We start from the raw sequence: 15,937 nt of genomic DNA, 5'->3' as shown, positions 1-15,937 counted from the left end.
GTTGTCAGATCCACTTTGAGCCTTAAAGTTGTAAAAGCTCTGTATAAAAATGTGGCTGTTTATCGTCTTTATCGTTCTGTTGATACTTTCAGGAACATTAAACTTTAAAAACATCTCCCAACTCCATGACCTCGGCTTTAAACACAAAGACGGAGAGGGCGAGGGGCATCGTCTCCAGGGTCACATGTAAATCAAAACAAAGCAGCCCGAGCCCTAAAGGTGGCGCTGTTTCACTGTGAGGCTCTGTTACACTGTGGGTTCTCTGTGGAGCCTGGAGCCCTGAAGGTGGCGCTGTCTGTGCTCTGAGCCTGAGAACTGCAGATGATCTCGTCTCGTTGCCGATGGACTCACAGATGAGGAGGTTTGTTCTGACTCGTGTCCCACAGGACGTCCTGAGTTTGTTCTGACTCGTGTCCCGCAGGACGTCCTGAGTTTGTTCTGACTCGTGTCCCGCAGGACGTCCTGAGTTTGTTCTGACTCGTGTCCCACAGGACGTCCTGAGTTTGTTCTGACTCGTGTCCCACAGGACGTCCTGAGTTTATTTCACAAACACAAAGATTTACCCTTTGAAGTTACAAAATCGATGCCATAATGAGGTCTTCTGTTTCGCCGTCGCTAATGTTTCACTTTTGGCTCGTTATTGTTGCTGCGTCTGAGGCAGTGACAGGAAATAGATGGAGCGAGGTCGTCCAGCGTCTGTATCGATCAGTGCGATTCTAACAAAGACGATACAGGAAAATATTGAACCAAACCTAAAGCAGAATCATCCATAAAACTCAACATAAAACTTTAAATCTACAGTGTGCAGAGTGTGCAGAGTGTGCAGAGTGTGCAGAGTGTGCAGAGTGTGCAGAGTGTGCAGAGTGTGCAGAGTGTGCAGAGTGTGCAGAGTGTGCAGAGTGTGCAGAGTGTGCAGAGTGTGCAGAGTGTGTGTCCAGTACAGTTTGTGCTCGTGCTGCTCTTCATGGATAAACACAGTTACAGTTGATTTAGTGAAATAAAATAGAACTGTTCTCAGTGAAACTTGGTTCACGTCCCCGTCCTCGTCCCCGTTCACGTCCCCGTCCCTGTCCTCCTCTTCACTGTCCTCACCTCTGTGTTTACATCACTCCGTCCACACGTCCTCATGATGTAATGTCAAACTCTGTGGAGGTAAAGACACGCCCAGGCCTTTGTCCCTCACAGTTTATGTCCCGTCTTATTCTGCTGTTGCTACGATACCACAGCGTCAAGGTTTCACCTGTGAGGAGAGAGAGTGTGTGTGTGTGTGTGCGTCTGTGGGGGTGTGCGCGTCGGGGTGTGTGTGTAATTACTCCTCTTGATTCTTGAGGCAGGTTGATGGTTGGATCCACAGTGAGTCTTGTTGCTGTGTGTGTCGGGGTGTGTGTGTGTGTGTGTGTGTGTGTGTGGGGGTGTGTGTATGTTCTAACAGTGCGTCTTGTTGCTATGGTGATGCTGATAATTAAAGGAGTGTGTGCACTTTCAGAACCGTTTGGACAGAAACAGGAGGTGATCAGAAGAACAAACACATGGATAAAAAATATGATAAACTGTTTTTATTTTACTACAAACCTGATTTTTACACATTTAGAAAAATCACTTGGTCTTTTTTAATTTGTTTTGTGTTTTTTTTCGAATGGCCTCCTCCTGTGTCCATCTTTTACCTGTGATCCTCTGTTTCTAATATTCAACCAATCTCCATTTTAGATTATTTTATTTTTGTTTGCTTTCCAAAACAAAACATATTATTGATTCATGAACATGATCAAGACTTTTATTCTCTACCATTTAACACTAAAAAGTCACATTTCTCCCTCTGTGTTTAAACTCATCCTCAAACCACATCGATGAGCCGGTTTCCTCTTTGACGATTACACAAGAATCTCGTCCAGTCGTTCGTCCAGAGAACGTTTGACCCCTGACCCCTGACCTCCTTTATTTTCATAACTGTTCTATTCTTCACGTGTCTTTGGTGAAACAGTCTGACAGCTTCATCACCCTGAGTCTTCCTCTGACTGCTCTAACATTTAGGCGTGATGGCTCCACCTCGTACATATTCAACAGAGCCGTCCCGAGTGAGCCGTCCCGAGTGAGCCGTCAGAGGGGCATGACTCACTGGGCTCCCGCTCACACACAGCTCTGGTTTGGACAGAGCGAGTGTGGACAGAGGTCATATTAGTGACCATGAGCTCAGGCATTAGCTCTGCTGAGGTAATTGGTCCCGGGAGATTCATAATTAGTGCCACCTATAGGTTATTAGTGGTTATGTCGCGCTGTACTTGAGTTAACGACGGTCTCGCGTATGGAGAGTCTTATGAAACGCCTTTGACAGGAGGATATGTGTATAATCTGTGTAGACTGACTGTGACGTCACAGCTTCAGCTCCACATGAAGCTCATCCATGTTTGAGCAGATACAGCGGAGAATCTGGAGCTCAGTTCCGTATATGGAGCTTTGACTGTATCATAGCAACCATAGAGACATTGGGGATCTTCTCGCCCTCACCGCTGAGCAGGGAGCGGGCGCTTAGCAGAGCTGTCAATCAAACCTGTTGCTAACGCTAACAGGAGCGACCGCGGGGAAAGACGCCGCCTGATTTGTCTGTTATTAATGTTCATATCTTGATTTATGGACAGAAAAGTGGAAAACAGCATCTGACAGCAGCAGTTACAGAGAAAGGCCCCTGCTTTTCAATGTAAAATGAACTGGAGCCAGAGTCAATGGAGCTCGACACATGTCCATGATCACGTCCTGTTTGGAACGGATTAACACACACAAATACATGTGTTGTGTCGTGAGTGTGTCGTGAGTGTGTCGTGAGAGTGTCGTGAGTGTGTCGTGAGAGTGTCGTGAGTATGTCGTGAGTGTGTCGTGAGAGTGTCGTGAGTGTGTCGTGAGTGTGTCGTGAGTGTGTCGTGAGTGTGTCGTGAGAGTGTCGTGAGTGTGTCGTGAGTGTGTCGTGAGTGTGTCGTGAGAGTGTCGTGAGTGTGTCGTGAGAGTGTCGTGAGTGTGTCGTGAGTGTGTCGTGAGTGTGTCGTGAGAGTGTCGTGAGTGTGTCGTGAGAGTGTCGTGAGTGTGTCGTGAGAGTGTCGTGAGAGTGTCGTGAGTGTGTCGTGAGTGTGTCGTGAGTGTGTCGTGAGTGTGTCGTGAGTGTGTCGTGAGAGTGTCGTGAGAGTGTCGTGAGTGTGTCGTGAGAGTGTCGTGAGAGTGTCGTGAGTGTGTCGTGAGAGTGTCGTGAGAGTGTCGTGAGAGTGTCGTGAGTGTGTCGTGAGAGTGTCGTGAGAGTGTCGTGAGTGTGTCGTGAGAGTGTCGTGAGACTGCTCCTTGGAGATTTTGTGTTCCTCTCTTTATCCCATTGGCCTGACCCGTGCCTCTGTCACACTGCCCCCTGACCCGTGCCCCTGTCACACTGCCCCCTGACCCGTGCACCTGTCACACTGCCCCCTGACCCGTGCCCCTGTCACACTGCCCCCTGACCCGTGCACCTGTCACACTGCCCCCTGACCCGTGCACCTGTCACACTGACCCGTGCACCTGTCACACTGCCCCCTGCCCCTGTCACACTGCCCCCTGCCCCTGTCACACTGCCCCCTGCCCCTGTCACACTGCCCCCTGACCCGTGCCCCTGTCACACTGTGGTCAGTCTGTGGAGCCGCCCTGTGTCTGACCCGTGTCCAGAGCCTGAAACACATTAGAACTTTTATGTGTGACAGAGTCCTGCAGGAGCACAGTCCTCACATGAGTCACATATAATAATAATAATAATAACTAATATTCTTATCACCGTGGTAATGAAGTAGTTCTTTTAAAAATATAACTAAGTGGTTCCTGTTGTGCTTGTGTCTCTATGGTTCTCATCTCTGTTGATCATTTTGTTATAATTTACACATTTTAAATCACAATATTCATCTAAAACCACTTCATAAAAGAAACAAATCCGTTGACTTCCACGTTATAAAACTGTGGTGTCCATTGGAGCTGACGTCGCCGTAAACGTCATCAAAACAAAGCGGCGCATGCTGACAGCGCCCCCTATGGACAGACGCACATCACACTAGAGCAGCACAACTGGAACATGGAGAAACATCTGAACATTTGAACATTTGAGGATTTAACATAACGTCTGCAGTTTATGTGTAACTTATGTCCAAAACACGTATGACCTTTATATATTTTAAATAACTGCTTTGACGCGTCGCCTACTTCATTTTTATTACATGTTTAAATATATTTCCAGCAGCCGTTTCTCTCCTTGTGCCTCCCTCTGGTCGGCGGCGCTGTGTGTCATGAAGCGAACGACCTCACAGTTTTAAATCTGTTGGTTTTTATTTCCTTCTTTATGGCACAATCTGAAGGTTGTGGACACTGAGATTAAACCCACTGAGCAGTGACGTGAGCAGCACAAACTCGTTCATAAACGTGTTTTAAAGCGGCGTCGCAGTTTAATGAGGCGTTTGTTCAGTGACATAAACTCCGCCTCTTTACAGCTGAGCTCACAAAGGTGATTAGAACATTAAACCCAGAGTAAATGTTCTTACGCCGATAAAAGACGATAAAAACGCCTTAAATGTGCCTCGTTTGTTTTAAAAGTTTGTCCTTATAACATATTTAAAGTTAATGTTTAATCTTTTGAACACGACTGATACTGTTAAACTTTTAAAAACAAAGTCGTAAACTGAAAATACTGCACTTTATGTGATTCACTGTGTAATGACGTCATGGAGTTTCAAAGTCCAGCTCGTCTTCAGTCAAACATCGAGAACAAACAGTCGTAAAAGTCTGTCATATTCTCATTCGCTCTTAGTTCTAATGTTTTATTTAAATTGTAGTTTTATATAAACTCCTGCTTAAAGGAGTAACTCGTTTTAAGACTCGTTTTAGATTTGATTCATATCTGTGTTTTACAAATCTACTATATGTTTTTATCATGTAAATATAAAAATGACGTGTAACGAGGTCAGAGGGATTAGGTCGCTCCCGCCAGCGTTAGGAGGAGCAAGACTCGCTCCTGATTGGCTCGTTGGTTGCTATGATACTCGTGGTCTCTGTTCCTGCTCCGGCCTCGATGAGCTTCATTTGGAGCTGAAGCTGTGGCGACGTCACACAGTTCACTTCTTTAAACATTACCTTTTGTATTTTCAGATTTATTTTACAGTATTTAAACATAATGAGAACATAAACCTCTGATATAAATGAAGTAACAGAGAAATGCTCCTGATAAATACACATGATAATGAATCACACTCATGTGTCACAGCTCAGCTCTTGTTTGTCGTCTCTACATTGAGTAAAGTCGTATGTTTTTGTGTGTTGTTTTTGTGTGTTGTTTTTGTGTGTTGTGCTGTGGCTCAGAGCTCGGCCCACACACTGTGTTATATTAATGTCACTGCAGACTGAGGGGACAGTGTTTATCTGTGAATACTTCAGCTGAGGCTATTGTTAGCGTGATGCTAGTGAGGAGCACACTGATACTGTCCAGTCTGACTCCACACAATCTCCACACAATCTCCACACAAACTCCACCCTCCACCCTCCACACAAACTCCACTCAGCCCTGAGAGACACTGCAGAGACGGGACTGTCCCTCTGCCAGAACCAGCCTTATAAGGCTCTGAGCCCAGCCCCAGTGTGGCACCGAGCTCTGCCAGGACTGATTTAGTCCACAGTCTGTGCTCCACAGAGCAGTCCCCACAGAGCAGTCCCCACAGAACAGTCCCCACAGAACAGTCCCCACAGAGCAGTCCCCACAGAACAGTCCCCACAGAGCAGTCCCCACAGAGCAGTCCCCAAAGAACAGTCCCCACAGAGCAGTCCCCACAGAGCAGTCCCCACAGAGCAGTCCCCACAGAGCAGTCCCCACAGAACAGTCCCCACAGAGCAGTCCCCACAGAGCAGTCCCCACAGAACAGTCCCCACAGAACAGTCCCCACAGAGCAGTCCCCACAGGACAGTCCCCACAGAACAGTCCCCACAGAACAGTCCCCACAGGACAGTCCCCACAGAACAGTCCCCACAGAACAGTCCCCACAGGACAGTCCCCACAGAGCAGTCCCCACAGAGCAGTCCCCAAAGAACAGTCCCCACAGAGCAGTCCCCACAGAGCAGTCCCCACAGAACAGTCCCCACAGAACAGTCCCCACAGAGCAGTCCCCACAGGACAGTCCCCACAGGACAGTCCCCACAGAACAGTCCCCACAGGACAGTCCCCACAGGACAGTCCCCACAGAACAGTCCCCACAGAACAGTCCCCCACAGAACAGTCCCCCACAGAACAGTCCCCACAGGACAGTCCCCACAGAGACCTCTGTCAATGATCGGTGCTAGTGCAGCCTCTGCTGCTCAGGGAGTGAAGTGTGGAGTTTCTGAGCTTTGACATGAGGCCTGTGCACACACAGACACACGTGTGTGTGTCTCCGCAGGTGCACACACTGACACACATGTGTGTGTGTAAACTGAACTAAAACACTCAGATGTCGCTGTGTTTTCCTCGTCTTTGTGTTTTCGTGTTGAGACGTACAGACTAAACTGCAGAGTAAAGCCCCTTTTTATTTGTGAGAGGAAGTTAAATAAGAATGAATATAACAAAAGGCTGAACATGTTTAATTCAAAGGGTTTTAGAGCGATGTGCAGGTCCAACGCCTGAGCAGAGGACGAGTCGTGTCCACATGTGTAAAGAGGCTTACAGAGTCTTACAGAGTCTTACAGGCTCCTCCGCCGCTGAGCCGGAGCTTTCACTGGTAAAACATGATTTATATGAATGTGAAGTGTGTGATCAGCACACGTGTGTTTACACAACACACCTCAGTGCAGATGTCACTGTACAGGAGCATCTGCAAACCAGGAAGTAACACTGGTGCACTGTTAGCATGCTAGTTGTTATTAGCTGTTTGTTTGATGGTAAAAGTTCTTTTATTTGGATGTAGGAGTTTGTTAAAGTGAAGAGCAACTTTGGACCAAACTGTTTAAAATGAACCTGCTCTTTATGTTTTTAAGAAACGAGGTTCATCGTGTTTGTCTTTCCTCTTTTCTCTGAACCAGGGAAGGACCAGTACAGAGTACACAGAGTACACACAGAGAGTACACACAGAGTACACACAGAGTACACACAGAGTGTACACAGAGTACACACAGAGTACACACAGAGTACACACAGAGTACACACAGAGTACACACAGAGTGTACACAGAGTGTACACAGAGTGTACACAGAGTGTACACAGAGTGTACACAGAGTGTACACAGAGTGTACACAGAGTACACACAGAGTACACACAGAGTACACACAGAGTACACACAGAGTACGCACAGTTGTATTTTAACACTTTAAAGTGTGACATAACTGTAGTAAACTCCTTCTTCTCTAAAGGCTGGAGGTGAAGCAGCGGCTGCGTCTTATTATACAGTCATGAAAAAACATGGATCGCGTCTTGTTGAGCTCCATGTTCAGATCTGTAAAGACGTCACTTTGAACAGTTTGGGTTTTAGAACAATTTGTCCTCGTTGTTTAATTTGCTGTTACCACGACGACAAACTGAAGTCTCACCTGTGAATGTGAAAAGCCTGTTCTCTCTGTGAATGTCTCAAATATGAGTTAATTCAGTGTTTTAAATGAAGCCGGTCCCGACGTTCTCCTCAGAGTTGAGCGTTTGTTTTCTCGTTGCTATGGAGACGTCACGGTGATGGAGCAGAGCAGTGATGTAGAAGGTGATTTAACCATGGACTGTTTATATAAATGGACATAGCTAACCTGCTAGCCGCCGCGTGTCAAATAGGACGTGAGCAGATTCAGAGAGAGCTCATGCAGAAAAGGACGAGCAGAAATGGACGAGAGATGGGCCGAATACGCAGGAAAACTCAAACGTACAAATGAAACGATGGAGGGCTCCAGGTGTTTGTGCCTCGTGAACATCACTTCACATCGGCCTCTTCAGCGCAGACCCGTTATAATCACATCACTCTGTCCTATAATCCTCTGAGCTCAGTTATATAAAGTTCTACCAGCGACGAGCCTCCAGTCCCATCACACGAGCCTCATAAGTGACTCATCTTCTCAAACTGACCCAGCGAGACACAAATCCAGTGTTTCGTCTGAAGAACACGACTCAGGACCCCCACAGAGCATTTACAAACAGGACAGAGCCACCAGACGGACACGGCCGAGTGAGAACCGTTCAAACGGATCAGCGGGATTTCAGATTGTAGCAGCTAGCTTCAGACGGCTAGCTTCAGACGGCTAACTCAGGAGGCAGGGCTGAAGATGAAGATATAGAAGAAGTGGGAGGGAGGGACACAAATAGAGTTAAAGGTGCACTGTGTAACTTCTCTGGTTTATGGTCCACCACCTGCTTGTCTCCATGGAGATGTTATTGCCTTGTCTCAAATGTTCGACAGTATGGCATTAAATGAATCGCTCTCACTGTTGTCTTTACACAGATCTGTCCTGTAACTTTGCCTGGAGGCTTGTCTCCATGGAGATAGATATTTTTAATGACAAACTGTGGAACATTCGAGGCAAAGAAGAGAAGCAGGTGGTGGAAACACTACAGAAAAGTTACATATTGTTCTTTATTCAGAGTATGACTGATCTTCACATTCTGGTTTAGAGTTTTTATGAGCACAAAGACAAAACACCCGAGTAAATGTGACTGAACAGCCGCCTCTGTTTTGGATCTAAGTAGGTGAAGCTTGCGCCCCCTACTGTCTTCTCCAGGACTACATCCATGTGTGTGATCAGGTGTACGCCCCCTCGTCTCGGTTCATGCTCCTTGGACCTCGTTTGTGGACCTCAATTGCCCCTCTGATCCGGCGTTGGAGTTTCAGCACAGAGGACCCTCCCCCATCACACGAGACGCAGCCCTGGAGAAGACTTCACACAGCAGGGGGCGCAAGATCCCACTACTGTCCACTACAACAAAGTAAAACAGCACCGAATAAATCACTACACCGTCACTACACTGCACCATCACTGCACCATCACTACACCGTCACTACACTGCACCATCACTACACCGTCACTACACTGCACCATCACTACACCGTCACTACACTGCACCATCACTACACCGTCACTACACTGCACCATCACTATGTCACTACACCACTAATACACTACACCAACACTACACCATCACTACACCGTCACTATACTACACCACCACTATACTACAACATCACTACACCGTCACTATACTACACCATCACTACAGCGTCACTACACTACACCAACACTACACTACACCGTCACTTGACACCTGAGAGGAGGCTACAGGAAGTGAACTGTGTAAATCAGGGAAACACACTGTGGCTAATTTAAAACTGAAAATAGAAGGATCTTTTTCAAAGACGTGCTGTCTCAGTGTTTTCTTTTGTCAGCAGCTCTGTCTACATGTTACATACTACATACTACATACTACATACTAACACCTCTGCCTCCAGCGAGCAGGAATCAGGTTTATACACAGAACACACCGTGCATTTGTCAGATCCTCTGAGGCTCCGCCCTGCAGCTCTCACACTAATGAAAGACCCAGACTCATGTTCTCACCCTGAGCCTTTATTCACTTTTACACTTCACTGTTTATTCCCTGCAGTGAAAGTCGAGCAGTTTGGACTTGTATTTCAACACTTGTTTGGCTCCAGTGTCTCATTATTTTTCCTGAGTAGAACATGTTTCAGTGTGATGTGCTCGGGTGTTTGGACGTCCTCAGGATGTGTCAGACCCGAAACAGTGAATGTCCTCAGAACCACAGCACTGAGGAGCAGGAGCCGGGACAGAACCACACGAGCCGGGACAGAACCACACGAGCCCGGACAGAATCACACGAGCTGGGACAGAACCACAGCACTGAGGAGCAGGAGGCGGGACAGAACCACAGGAGCTGGGACAGAACCACACGAGCCGGGACAGAACCACACGAGCCGGGACAGAACCACAGGAGCCGTGACAGAATCACAGGAGCCGGGACAGAACCACACGAGCCGGGACAGAACCACAGGAGCCGTGACAGAATCACAGGAGCCGGGACAGAACCACACGAGCCGGGACAGAACCACACGAGCCGGGACAGAACCACAGGAGTCAGGACAGAACCACACGAGCCGGGACAGAACCACAGGAGCCGTGACAGAATCACAGGAGCCGGGACAGAACCACACGAGCCGGGACAGAACCACAGGAGCCGGGACAGAACCACACGAGCCGGGACAGAACCACACGAGCCGGGACAGAACCACACGAGCCGGGACAGAACCATTGTTGGGACGGTTACAGAATCTTATAAAGAGCAAACTCCACCTCAGTTCAAACTGGACTGAACAGTAAAAGTACTTTTCTGATTTGAGGGGTGATTCTCATCGTGTTCGTGGAAACATCCTGGCTCAAGTTTTTAAGCTAAAACTTCGACTTTGAACAAAAATAAAAAATGAAAAATGAAGACATTGATTCATATTGTTTCTGTGACCAAAATATGAATCATTTTGACTCATTATCACTAACACTTGTGTGAAATACTTTCACTTTTTACTCTTTAAGTACATTTTAATGGGTACTTAAATACTTTTACTCAAGTACTTCATCCATCACTAGACCTGTTTATAAATGTACTGTTTGAATGTGGTCTCAGTGTAACGCTTATTAAATGTATTTATCAAATATATTTATAAATGTATTTATTAAATATATGTATAAATGTATTTATTAAATGTATTTATAAATGTATTTATAAATATATGTATAAATGTATTTATCAAATATATTTATAAATGTATTTATTAAATATATGTATAAATGTATTTATCAAATATATTTATAAATGTATTTATTAAATATATTTATAAATGTATTTATAAATGTATTTATATATGTATTTATAAATGTATTTATAAATGTATTCATGAGACTTCAGTGACACACTGACTCAGTATCTCACTTGTTTGTTGAACTTTTAATCCCAGATCTCATGATTGTTTCTAAAAACTGGCCGCTCTAGAAATGAAACGGGAAAAAAGCTTTTGTTTATTTTTCTTCCTAAAAATGTAATCCATTTGAAGGACAAACTCTCTCCACTTTAATAATGTGGAGATAAACATTTATAATCACACCTGCTCCTGTTTTTAATGTTTTAAATGGAGCTGTTGTTTTGTTTTTGTTTGTATTGTTCTGTATTTGAACAGGGCTCATGAGAAAGACTCTGGTACTTTCACTGGACTCTGGACAAATAAAGACAAAATGTATAAAATGCAGAATCTCAGAAGGGCAGAAGTAACAGCTCTGTCCCTGTTGATTTTTGTTTCCATTGCACAAATAAACTCATAATAATCAAATAAAAGCCTCAGTGTTTCAGATCTGGAGCATTCTGTTCTCACGGTTCATTATAAACATGTCCGTGCTGAAAGTCTGAAGCTCCACATATGAAACGGCTAAATATAACCTCTGTCCTGTGTGTTTTTATCCTGTTGGTCACGGTGTGTGTGGTGCTGCTCGGCTCATGCACAGATGCATTCTGGGACTTTGTTTTTCCAGTTTTTCCCTTTAGCTTTAATGTAGGAGACTTAAGTAAAATAACATTTGGAAAAATAAATGATCATGAAACGACATGAATAAACACGTGAGGCTCCAGTGTCGTGATGAATCAGCCTCCCGCCACATTCACATATGTAACACGTATGTAACATGTATGTAACATGTATGTTACATGTATGTTACATGTATGTGCGCGTGTTACATATGTGAATCCTGATGTTTGTAGATGATGCAGATCTGAGTTCACAGACGCTAACGTGGCCTGTCACTCAAACATCACAGTGGAATCTGGTTTTTCATTTTCTAGACATGAGTTTGTGGTTATGTAATATTATGTTTATGCATAACATGTTTTTAAATCTGGGGAGGGTTTGTGATGCAATTCCACCGCACACAATCGTGTTTTTAATGAAAACATGAGCAGATGAGGAGGGACCTGTTTGGTCACTCCTGGAGTGAGAAATAAAAGCCGTCGTTTTAATCATGCATAAATGAAACAAAGACATTAGACAAAAATGTTTTAACTGATGCAAATTTTGAGCCATTCAAGGATACGATTTTAGCAACATGTAAAATGAAACTGGATTTACGCAGGTTTGAAGCTTCAGTCTGTTATGGAGAATAGACTTTTACCAGGGAAGAGCCAGAGTCAGCGCTTTAAAACACCTAAAACTGAACAAACTGAAGCACTGTCCTCCAAACCTGCAGCTCTAAAACCCTTTGAGAAGCTCCTCCATCACCTCCACTCACCTCTGACTGTGCAGGTGGAGGAGACGGGCCCCAAACGGCTCTCACATCTGGGACAGAGCCGTATATAAATGGACATTGCTAACCCGCTAGGCGCCGCGTTCCACATACGACGTGATCATGGGCGCACTTCCATCTCCATCATAAAAATGTCCTTTGAAACGTATTAAGAACCGTTAAAACAAACATTATTTTGTTTTATTTTATTCGTTCACTCATTTTATCTTTGTTCTTTCAGCATCAAGATGGTCCTGATGTGGACGAGCGGAGACACGTTCAAGACCGGCTACTTCCTCATGACCCAGGCTCCGGTCCAGTTCTGGATTTGTGGCCTTCTCCAGGTGTTTGTGGACTTTGCCATTTTATTCCAGGTTTACTACTACAGCCGATACCCCCAGAAGCCCGTCTCCCACGCCGCCTCCCACACCAGCAGTGCCAAAGCCCTGTGAGCGAGCTGAGGACGCCACACTGAGCATGACCAAAGCATCAAGATGGCGCCGCGAGTCTGTACGACACAAACAGCCATAGATCAGACGTGAACCGCAGTATTTTAAAGACTCTTGTTACAGAAACAACTCATTAGTGTCTCTTCCACTGGAGCGTCGGCCGATGTGGAGCACAGACTCTAAACGTGACCCTGGATCTGCCCGTGGTCAGTGATCTGCCCGTGGTCAGTATTACACACGTGGAGATGTACTTAACGTTTCACTGAAGCCTTTTGTCGTCCGGATGCTGATGTTCGTTGCATGGAGCCTCTGCCTTAAATCTCCTTCAGTGTCACGCGGTGTTACCTGTAATATCCATGTTCTGTCCATAGGAGGCGTATTTTTCATAGACGTGTTCTCCTCGTTATCCCAGAGATGTGGATTTATATGAACAAACAATCAAAGAACTCACACTGTAACACAACACGTTTTTATTCAGACAATCTGGAGAATTGTTTAAGTTTGTTATTTTATCTTTGATTTTGTCATTTTCATGTTTATCGCCAAGAACCTTCTGTGGTTGGTCAGTTTTAAATGAATCTAGAATCAAAAGGGAGAGTTCAGTTTTATGTTCACGTCACATTTGAGTCGTAAATGACGTTACACACTTTTGTATAACATTTATATCACGTGTGATGCACCAGGTCTGTTGTTACTTCATTAGATTCATGTTTCAGCTGTTTTCATGTCTGGATTACATCATCACATATTTCTACTTCACAGAGCAGAAGTTTCATTTATGTTTACACTTTTTATGTTTTGTTCATAAATGTAACGCCCCTGCGGTCAGTCTCCCTCTGGTCACTGGCCTGTGTCTTCTGAAGCCCTGAAGCCCAAAACAAACTCTGCTGAAGCCCTGAAACTCGGTGCAAACTGCTCGTGTGAAGCAGGTCCAGATTCTGGACACTTCCTTTGGGCTTTGAACGTCTCAGATCTGAATTCACAAAAACATCTGCTGCATTTTATGCCAAAAACATTTGTTTTCTCCATTGGCGTCAGGGGCTGGAACAGATGTGAAACTGTGAACGGAGGCATGAGGTCACGTGACTTTAGGTCACGTGACTTTAGGTCATGTGACTTTAGGTCATGTGACTGCGGCGTCATAAATGAGACGACCTGACTTACTGCACAATCGTTTAGATTTTACAGACAGTGAGGCCCGGCATTTATACAAGACTCATAAGATTATATAGAGTTTACATGTATGTAAAGTACACATGTATGTGAAGAATTATACATGTATGTAGAGTATACAGTACATGTATGTATTATATATGTTTTATGTAAAGTTGTGAACGTCCTGAGGAAACGCTGCAGCTTAAATCAAAGAATGAGTCACATTTACACTGAGCTCGGGTCATTACACTGAGCTCAGGTCATTACACTGAGCTCAGGTCATTACACTGAGCTCAGGTCATGTTCTTCCTCGTTTTCACTCGTGTCAGACTCGTCTGTTTTTCCTGCAGTTTTCTGTTTCAGTGATTTTAACCCTTTTTTTTTTTCAAACAAAATCTGTGATTTTTAAATTTCATTTTATTTTATTTTTAATGAATCTGTTCAACAAAAAGTGTTTCACCTTCACTTCAGTGTCGAATCAGGCAGGGTTAAAATGACCTGAAGTTAAACTGACCTGAGGTTAAACTGACCTGAAGTTAAACTGACCTGAGGTTAAACTGACCTGAGGTTAAAATGACCTGAGTTAAACTGACCTGAGGTTCTGTGTGAAGTGCCTGGTTCATTATTTCATTGAAGCTGAGCTTCATTTTCCTGACGCTGTGAAACGGGTGGAGCTGTTTCCTCGTCTCCAGTGAAGAGGCTCGTCTGTTGTCATGGTGATATCGTTTGTTTATTTACGAGTCGGCTCCATGAAGCAGGAGGAGCTCAGTGTTTGTCCAATGACCTGGAGGTTGGAGGTTTGACTCAACAAAAACAAAACATAATCTGTAGAACGAACAGAGCCACGGAGCCACAGAGCCACAGAGCCACTGAGCCACGGAGCCACAGAGCCACAGAGCCACAGGCTGGAGGTGAGTCCAGCTCCACAGATGAAGACACTGTGTCTTTGAGCAAGACACTTTACCCCAGTGTGTGTGTGTGTGTGAGTGTGTGGAGCGAGAGCGGCGAACACAGCAGGGCCCTGTGTCCGCGGGCCCCTGTGTCCGCGGGCCCCTGTGTCTGTGGCCCCTGTGTCCGTGGGCCCCTGTGTCTGTGGCCCCTGTGTCCGTGGGCCCCTGTGTCTGTGGCCCCTGTGTCCGCGGGCCCCTGTGTCTGTGGCCCCTGTGTCCGTGGGCCCCTGTGTCTGTGGCCCCTGTGTCCGTGGGCCCCTGTGTCCGCGGGCCCCCGTGTCGGGGTTAAACAGGTTCCCGTTTCACACAGACTGAATCTTTAGTTTGATCTAAACTCTTAAAGTGCCTCATCGACTCTAAACACAAACCTCAGTGTCAAACAAAACTCTGATCCCAAGACCTCGAGATTCTGCAGGTCAACGATTCATTTACATCCTGGACTTACTGAAACATCCTGGACTTACTGAAACATCCTGGACTTACTGAAACATCCTGGACTTACTGAAACATCCTGGACTTGCAAACAAAAAGCCTCAGAATGTTTCATGAACCAAGGCGTTTGACCCAGTGACCGGACAGAACATCAGAGCTGTTTACAGGAGGAATATTTCCACGTTGGTTCTTCTCGCTCATCGAGGTCGTGAGACTCTGGAGAACATCATCAGTTTTTATTATTCCACATGTTTTGTGTCTCTGGACACGTGACGGTCACTGCTCTGGACAGAGTTTAATCACCGTCTGTTTCTGCTGTTATATTTTCATATTTTACAGTATTTTATCAAAGTCCAAAAGTCTTTATATTTTATTTACAGAAATGTTACCAGAATACGTTCATTTGTAAAACTGTTTTACCTTAAAAGGAATAAAGTGAAACTGAACAGTTTCATACGGGATTGAGTGTTTTGGTTTTTTTTTGCCAAAGTAAAAACACAAAATGACACAACTTAAGTAGAATTACAAAGTTATGGTCCGTGAAATAACTCGAGTAAAAAGTAAAGAACATTCAATCATTTTGTATCGTCAGCATTTTCATCTGGATGATTCTTGAGGAAATGTTTTTGAGCACTACCCACATAAAACAATACAAACATGTTTATAACCTTCTTTACTCACAGGGGG

General features: G+C 45.1%; 1 protein-coding gene across 2 annotated transcripts in view; it reads left to right on the top strand.

Annotated features, from left to right (window-relative positions):
• The window catches only part of LOC117378980 (solute carrier family 66 member 2), a 34,226-nt gene extending 18,516 nt beyond the window's left edge, over positions 1-15,710 (top strand). Inside the window, exons 5-6 of one of the 2 annotated variants that reach the window (XR_008648884.1) lie at positions 12,506-13,805; positions 13,836-13,882. Coding sequence is in view for 1 of the 2 variants with exons in the window: in XM_033975697.2 (XP_033831588.1) it covers positions 12,506-12,716 (211 nt within the window). In the remaining variant the exon portion in view is untranslated. Of the gene's footprint in view, positions 1-12,505 lie in introns of both variants that reach the window. The other variant, XM_033975697.2, reaches the window with a different exon arrangement.
• The last annotated feature ends 227 nt before the right edge of the window (positions 15,711-15,937 follow it).

Source organism: Periophthalmus magnuspinnatus, chromosome 11 (genome assembly GCF_009829125.3).
Source record: "Periophthalmus magnuspinnatus isolate fPerMag1 chromosome 11, fPerMag1.2.pri, whole genome shotgun sequence".
Taxonomy (NCBI): domain Eukaryota; kingdom Metazoa; phylum Chordata; class Actinopteri; order Gobiiformes; family Gobiidae; genus Periophthalmus; species Periophthalmus magnuspinnatus.
Note: the sequence above shows the minus strand (reverse complement) of the source record. Positions and strands in the feature narration are given on the sequence as shown.